Source organism: Oncorhynchus mykiss, chromosome 23, assembly GCF_057628025.1.
Source record: "Oncorhynchus mykiss isolate SJ-2025 chromosome 23, ASM5762802v1, whole genome shotgun sequence".
NCBI classification, from domain to species: Eukaryota; Metazoa; Chordata; class Actinopteri; order Salmoniformes; family Salmonidae; genus Oncorhynchus; species Oncorhynchus mykiss.
Genome location: NC_143044.1, coordinates 40,671,401 through 40,680,000, shown reverse-complemented (window position 1 = coordinate 40,680,000; position 8,600 = coordinate 40,671,401). Strand labels below are relative to the sequence as shown.

The 8,600-nt window shown below is 46.0% G+C and overlaps 1 protein-coding gene across 1 annotated transcript in view; it reads left to right on the top strand.

Moving 5' to 3' along the window:
* Positions 1 to 4,359, top strand: part of LOC110503023 (cilia- and flagella-associated protein 337) — a 29,084-nt gene extending 24,725 nt beyond the window's left edge. The window contains exons 19-20 of the mRNA XM_036960708.2: positions 2,019 to 2,165; positions 3,936 to 4,359. Of these exons, the coding sequence (XP_036816603.2) occupies positions 2,019 to 2,165; positions 3,936 to 4,079 (291 nt within the window). The 3' untranslated portion in view covers positions 4,080 to 4,359. The remainder of the gene's footprint in view (positions 1 to 2,018; positions 2,166 to 3,935) is intronic.
* Positions 4,360 to 8,600: the final 4,241 nt, after the last annotated feature.

Genomic DNA, 8,600 nt, shown 5'->3' with positions numbered 1-8,600 from the left:
CCAACACACGCTCCAACTCACGCTCCAACTCACGCTCCAACTCACGCTCCAACTCACGCTCCAACTCACGCTCCAACACACGCTCCAACACACGCTCCAACTCACACTCCAACACACTCTCCAACTCACGCTCCAACTCACGCTCCAACTCACGCTCCAACTCACGCTCCAACTCACGCTCCAACTCACGCTCCAGCACATCAGGGTAAGACTGACTCCAACTCACGCTCCAACTCACGCTCCAACACACGCTCCAACTCACGCTCCAACACATGCTCCAACTCACGCTCCAACTCACGCTCCAGCACATCAGGGTAAGACTGACTCCAACACACGCTCCAACTCACGCTCCAACTCACGCTCCAACTCACGCTCCAACTCACGCTCCAACTCACGCTCCAACACACGCTCCAACTCACGCTCCAACTCACGCTCCAACTCACGCTCCAACACACGCTCCAACTCACGCTCCAACTCACGCTCCAACTCACGCTCCAACTCACGCTCCAACTCACGCTCCAACACACGCTCCAACTCACGCTCCAACTCACGCTCCAACTCATGCTCCAACTCACGCTCCAAGCACCCACTCCAAGCACCCGCTCCAGCACCCGCTCCAACACTCACACACACACACTCCAACACAAACCCCAACACACAGCAACACGCACTCCAATACACAGCAACACACTGCAGAATTCTGCTTTCAAGTCATGTAAACTCAGAGCCTGTTCCGACTGTTCCGACTGTTCCGACATGGTCACTGACTACCAGAGATAGTCAGACGAATGACACTAGTCTCAAACAATAACAAAAAATAACAGTGACTTGCTATGACAGTAACATGTATATACAGTGCCTTGTGAAAGTATTCGGCCCCCTTGAACTTTGCGACCTTTTGCCACATTTCAGGTTTCAAACATAAATATATAAAACTGTATTTTTTTGTGAAGAATCAACAACAAGTGGGACACAATCATGAAGTGGAACGACATTTATTGGATATTTCAAACTTTTTTAACAAATCAAAAACTGAAAAATTGGGCGTGCAAAATTATTCAGCTCCTTTACTTTCAGTGCAGCAAACTCTCTCCAGAAGTTCAGTGAGGATCTCTGAATGATCCAATGTTGACCTGAATAATTTTGCACGGCCAATTTTTCAGTTTTTGATTTGTTAAAAAAGTTTGAAATATCCAATAAATGTCGTTCCACTTCATGATTGTGTCCCACTTGTTGTTGATTCTTCACAAAAAAATACAGTTTTATATCTTTATGTTTGAAGCCTGAAATGTGGCAAAAGGTCGCAAAGTTCAAGGGGGCCGAATACTTTCGCAAGGCACTGTATATATTGTCTCACCTACTGTAGCTATCTTAAGATGAATGGAACAACTGTAAGTCTCTCCCTCCCTCTCTCTCTCTCCCCCTCCTTCCCTCTCTCTCTCCCCCTCTCTCCCTCTCTCTCCTTCTCTCTCTCCCTCTCTCTCTCCCTCTCTCTCTCCCCCTCCCTCCCTCCCCCTCCCTCCCTCTCTCCCTCTCTCTCTCCCCTCTCTCCCTCTCTCTCACTCCCTCTCCCTCTCTCTCCTTCTCTCTCACTCCCTCTCCCTCTCTCTCTCCCTCTCTCTCCCTCCCCCTCCCTCCCTATCTCTCTCCCCCTCCCTCCCTCTCTCTCTCTCCCTCTCTCCCTCACTCTCTCTCCCTCTCTCTCACTCCCTCTCACTCCCTCTCTCTCCCTCTCTCTCCCCCTCCCTCCCCCTCTCTCTCCCCCTCCCTCCCTCTCTCTCCCCCTCCCTCCCTCTCTCTCTCCCCCCTCCCTCCCTCTCTCCCCCTCTCTCCCTCTCTCTCTCTCCCCCTCCCTCTCTCTCCCCCTCTCTCTTCCTTCCTCTCCCTTTCTCTCTCTCCCCCTTTCTCCCTCTTTCTCCCTCTCACTCCCTATCTCACAGACACACACAGACACTAGACCTGGTGGCACAATTGTTTCCCATTTACAACCAGAACCTAATCTCCCTCCCCCTCCCCAGGTGTCTCAGTGTCACCAGCTGTATGGGGGCATCCAGAGGAAGATGGCAGTTAGGAAAGAGAGGAGGCAGGTATTTGGTGACATCAACGTCAATAAGCTCTTCCCCATCGGGGGCTTGTGCACGCCCTTCCAGGCCCTGGCCGTGCAGGTGAGTGTAGGTCAAAGGTCATCAAACCTGGGTCCATCAGAGTGTGTACAGGATTTTGTTGCAGCCCAACACTAACCCACCTAATTCAACTACTGTTGATGCATGCACTGTATTGCATTGTATTGTTACTGGGTTTACACACATTTGGCTGCTAATGAACTTGACTTTCATCTCTGGGTTTCTTACACCAGCATTATAATAGTAATTGCCAGTAAATAGAACTGAAAGACACCAGTGATCAATGCAGAAGACATTTTACAGCGTAACTCCACATCCTTTAGGCAAAGACGGTGTGGCTGCAACATTCCATGGTCGGAAGGACTGGAGTAGTCCAAGAAAAAGCATGATGGATAGGGAAGAGTCATAAAAACAGAGCAGAAGGAATATTTGCTGTTCTATTTCAGATGTTTTTGGGGAGAAATGTATTTGTCTGCACGGTTACATAGCAACAGACTCTGGATTCAGTTTATTTTTTTCTCTTTCACAATCTCTCTTTATTCCCTTCCTCTATTTCCCACTCTCTTCCTCTATTTAACTCTCTCTTCCTCTTTTCCCACTCTCTTCCTCTATTTCCCACTCTCTTCCTCTATTTCCCTCTCTCTTCCTCTATTTCCCTCTCTCTTCCTCTATTTCCCTCTCTCTTCCTCTATTTCCCTCTCTCTTCCTCTATTTCCCACTCTCTTCCTCTATTTCCCACTCTCTTCCTCTATTTCCCACTCTCTTCCTCTATTTAACTCTCTTCCTCTATTTCCCTCTCTCTTCCTCTATTTCCCACTCTCTTCCTCTATTTCCCACTCTCTTCCTCTATTTCCCACTCTCTTCCTCTATTTAACTCTCTTCCTCTATTTCCCACTCTCTTCCTCTATTTCCCACTCTCTTCCTCTATTTAACTCTCTTCCTCTATTTCCCACTCTCTTCCTCTATTTAACTCTCTCTTCTTCTTTTCCCACTCTCTTCCTCTATTTCCCTCTCTCTTCCTCTATTTCCCTCTCTCTTCCTCTATTTCCCTCTCTCTTCCTCTATTTCCCACTCTCTTCCTCTATTTAACTCTCTTCCTCTATTTCCCACTCTCTTCCTCTATTTAACTCTCTTCCTCTATTTCCCACTCTCTTCCTCTATTTCCCACTCTCTTCCTCTATTTAACTCTCTTCCTCTATTTCCCTCTCTCTTCCTCTATTTAACTCTCTTCCTCTATTTAACTCTCTTCCTCTATTTAACTCTCTTCCTCTATTTCCCACACTCTTCCTCTATTTAACTCTCTTCCTCTATTTAACTCTCTTCCTCTATTTCCCACTCTCTTCCTCTATTTCCCACTCTCTTCCTCTATTTCCCACTCTCTTCCTCTTTTTCTCACTCTTCCTCTATTTCCCCTGTTGTCCTCTATTTCCCCCTGTCGTCCTCTCTTCCTCTTTTTCCTCTATTTCCCACTCTTCCTCTATTTCCCCCTCTCTTCCACTAAAATTCCTCTCTCTGTCTGTCTTCCTGTGTTTGTGAGTTTGTTGCCATGCTCTGCCTGATGTGAGAGATTTTAGCCTGCCGACTCAATGATGGTTGGTGAGGGAGAAAGGAAGGGTGTCAGGCCTTGAGGGAATATATGTTTTGTTGTTGGAACATCAGTCATAAGCCTGCATGAGAAATGTATTCTCAACCTAAACTTTGAACCTCAAACTCTTCCTTTAACTCTTCCATTCCCCCTCATCCCCACATCACTATTCACCTACTTTACCCTCCTCTCCTCCGGTCTCCTTTCTCCCTCTCCCCCTCTCCCAGGACTGTCAGCAGGTGTTCCTGCCGGAGGATTTACCCATGAGCCCTTGGATGCAGCGTCAGACTCTGAGTTGTGTGAGTGAAGCGGGGCTTAGCTCCCTACAGCTGTCAATCAACAGCTCAGAGCAAGAACATGAAGCCACCTGACCAGCCTCTTCCTTCTGCTATTCTCCTCCTCCTCCTTATCCTTCTCCTTCTCTTCCTCCTCCTCTTCCTCCTTATCCTTCACCTCCTTCTCCTCTTCCTCTCCTCCTCCTCCACTTCCTTCTCCTCTTCCTCTCCACCTCTCCTCCTCCTCCTCTTCTCCTATCAGATTATAGTGTAATATGTATTATTATTATTATAGTGTAATATGTAATATGTAACATGCATGATATTATATATACCTCACATGCGACTCATAATAACAATAAATAATAAAACCAAATAATTAGCCCATGAAATTAATTAATTATCAGCATATCTCAATTCCTCTGACAAAATAACACACTGCTGAACTCAGCTCAGACAAACAGTAGACCGATGTAGCATCCACAGTTACAACCAATAGGAGGCACTAACAGACCAATTTCCAGAGACATTATAGGTGGTACTAGACCAATATATGGAGACATTATACACTACCAGCTAAAAGTTTTAGAACACCTACTCATTCAAGGGTTTCTCCTTATTTTACAATTTTCTACATTGCAGAATAATAGTGAAGACATCCAAACAATGAAATAACACATATATGGAATCATGTAGTAACCAAAAAATATATTTGAGAATCTTCAAATAGCCACCCTTGCAGTCTTGAAAGATTTCCCACATATGCTGAGCACTTGTTGGCTCCTTTTCCTTCATTCTTCGGTCCGACCCATCCCAAACCATCTCAATTTGGTTGAGGTCGGGGGATTGTGGAGGCAAGGTCATCTGATGCAGCACCCCATCACTTTCCTTCATGGTCAAATAGCCCTTACACAGCCTGGAGGTGTGTTTGGTCATAGACCTGTTGAAAAACAAATGATAGTCCCACTAAACCTAAACCAGATGGGATGGTGTATCGATTTGGAGGTGGAGGGTCCGTCATGGTCTGGTGCGGTGTGTCACAGCATCATCGGACTGAGCTTGTTGTTGTTGAAGGCAATATCAACGCTGTGCGTTAAGAGGGAAGACATCCTCCTCCCTCATGTAGTACCCTTCCTGCAGGCTCATCCTGACATGACCCTCAGGCATGACAATGTCACAAGCCATACTGCTCGTCCTGTGCGTGATTTCCTGAAAGACAGGAATGTCAGTGTTCTGCCATGGTCAGCGAAGAGCCTGGATCTCAATCCCATTGAGCACGTCTGGGATCTGTTGGATCGGAGGGTGAGGGCCAGGGCCATTCCCCCCCAGAAATGTCCATGATTTGCAGGTGCCTTGGTGGAAGAGTGTGGTAACATCTCACAGCAAGAATTGGCAAATCTGGTGCAGTCCATGAGGTGGAGATCCACTGCAGTACTTATTGCAGGCCACACAAGCTCACAGAACGGGACCCCCGAGTGCTGAAGTGTGTAGCACGTAAAAATCATCTGTCCGTGGTTGCAACACTGACTACCAAGTTCCAAACTGCTTCTGGAAGCAACAATAACTGTTCGTCAGGAGCTTCATGAAATGGGCAAAGATTACCATGCGCCATGCCAAGCGTCGGCTGGAGTAGTGTAAAGCTCGCCGCCATTGGACTCTGGAACAGTGGAAACGTGATCTCTGGAGTGATGAATCACGCTTCACCATCTGGCAGGCCGATGGCCAAAACTGGGTTTGGCAGATGCCAGGAGAACGCTACCTGCCCCAATGCATAGTGCCGACTATAAAGTTTGGAGGAGGAGGATGAATGGTCTGGGGCTATTTTTCATGGTTCAGGCTAGGCCCCTTAGTTCCAGTGAAGGGAAATCTTAACGCCACAGCATACAATGACATTCTAGATGATTCTGTGATTCCAACTTTGTTGCAGTAGTTTGGGGAAGGCCCTTTTCCTGTTTCAAGATGACAATACACCCGTGCACAAAGCGAGGTCCATACAGAAATGGTTTGTCAAGATCGGTGTGGAAGAACTTGACTGGCCTGCACAGAGCCCTGACCTCAACCCCATCGACACTTGGGATGCATTGGAACGCCAACTGCAAGCCAGGCCCAATCGCCCAACATCAGTGCACAACCTCACTAATACTCTTGGGCCTGAATGGAAGCAAGTCCCCGCAGTAATGTTCTAACATCTAGTGGGAACGCCTTCCCAGAAGAGTGGAGGCTGTTACAACGACAAGGGGGGGACCAACTCCATATTAATGCCCATGAGTTTGGAAACACAAATAGTGACTGGAGTCAGATAAAGCCGCACGCTTCAAGGATTTTAATGGCTTTGAATGGATGGAAAGAAAGGCATGAATGTCCTGCTGCCTTTCCTGAGGTTTTGATGCACTTTTAGCTATGTTTTTTATTTTATTTTTGTATAAAACCAACAAGAAAAATATTAAATAACAAATAATTACTTTTTTAGTATAAAAACAAATTGTATTGGGCTTTTCATAACAGCTTTTTTTATTAGATTACCACAGGGTTAGTACTGCCTACCCTGACTGCACCTCACTGCCTACCCTGACTGCACCTCACTGCCTACCCTGACTGCACCTCACTGCCTACCATGATGGCACGTCACTGCCTACCCTGATGGCACGTAACTGGGTGCTATGCTGTGGCATGGCTTGCGTCCTGCTAGGGTAATGACTAAACTACTGGCTGGAACTCCTCTCTAGATCATCAAAGGATTTTCTTTTCTCTCGTCCTTTATCTTTTCATCTATTCATTTTATCACCTCTCCCCCCTCGTTCTCTCTCGCTCTCTCTCTCCTCCTCCTCCTCCAATCTTTCCCAACTATCTATCCAACCTGTTTGGCACTATCATCTCCAACAACATGTTCTGGTTCTCATGACATCATTGCAAAGACTCAATAACCGGAACCATGTGATGTTGTGTCAACATAAAACACACCAGGCTTCACTGTGTGTGAAGGAAAGGGTAGAGAGACACATTTATGACTGATTGAATGAATACATGGACACATCATCAGTAATGTAACCTGGGTCATAGGGTGTTTTGGGTCTTTCAACATCAGACACCCTCACCCAGGCGATCCAGTCGAGGTTGATCAGACCCGGACTTATGTCCAGGTGGCATGTCGCTGCTCCCCATGGATCTCCTCTCTTGATCCAGAACCATCTTGAGGCTCTTTCAGCTGCCTCGATGGTGTTGCTGATGGCTCTCCTCCTCTTCGCTCCATTGATGCCAAGTGTGTTGTAGGCTCTGTAGAGGGATTGCCCAGAAAAACCCCTGCATCCTACCTCGATAGGCATCACCTAGCCTTCCAAACCTGCTTCTGACAGTCGATGACCAGTCCCTCGTACTTGGCCCTCTTCCTCTCGTATGCCTCCTCAAGACGATCTTCCCAAGAGACTGTCAACTCCAGAATAATGATGGTCTCCGTGGACTCTGATCTCAGGATTGTCTTGACAATGTGCTGCCGGAACTTGAGCTGGTTCCCAGACCAGCTCTTCTCCGGGTGAACGCTCCCACCAGGACACTAAACCTTTATCAGCACAATTCATTTTTGTACAATATTATCTATCCTATCCTTTTCACTGCAGATTTGAATTATAGAAATAAAACCGTACAACCTGGGGTTGTTTGGTTGTGGTCTTTTCTCATTCTATTCCCCCCAATGTATTTCCTGTATGTGTCTTCCTTGTGTGTTTCCCCAAAACCAGGGTTAGGCTATTTTAAGCTTGGTTATGGCTTTCTGGGGAGAGAGGGAAAACAACGTTGTTAGTAGGAACAGAGCAGTGTTTGGGATAAAACAGTCACAGACAGGGTTAGCTCACAGCTAGTAAACAACTCATGGTTCATAACACAGACATTAGATGATAATCTGAAGGAAGTATAGATTGAACTCGTATTATATATTTTTTTTAATGATTTCTCTCTATCACTGTTAGCCTACCAAGGTTTATTTCGGGGGGGACATTTAGAATGGGCCAACTTTGTCTTCGCTAAATAAACACTGTGACAACGGCATTTTAAGGAACCACATACTGTCACGCCCTGACCTTAGAGAGACTTTTTATTTCTCTATTTGGTTGGGTCAGGGTGTGATTAGGGTGGGCGTTCTAGTTTTTTGTTTTCTATGTTGGCCTGGTATGGTTCTCAATGAGAAGCAGCTGTCTGTCGTTGTCTCTGATTGGGGATGATATTTATGCAGCCTTTTCCCACCTGTTTGTGGGATCTTGTTTTTGTATAGTTGCCTTGAGCACCGCAATACTGCACAGTTGTTATATTCTTTGTTGTTTTTGTTGTAAGTTTCACTATTAAATATCATGTGGAACTCTATGCTGCACCTTGGTCCTCTCATTTCAACAAGCGTGACACATACAAATGACAGTTTGATTTAATGGAAAGCTCAGTCATTTGTGAAAAAGTGTGGTCGCCACCTATCTAAATAAAATGTGTATTTTTACATCAAGCATTTATGTTTGTTAGAACAATAGCTAATCATATTTCACTTTTTTTGTGTCATTTAGCAGATGCTCTTATCCAGAGCCACTTAGAGGAGGAATTAGATTTAAGTCCTTTACTCATAGACCAATTTTTCAC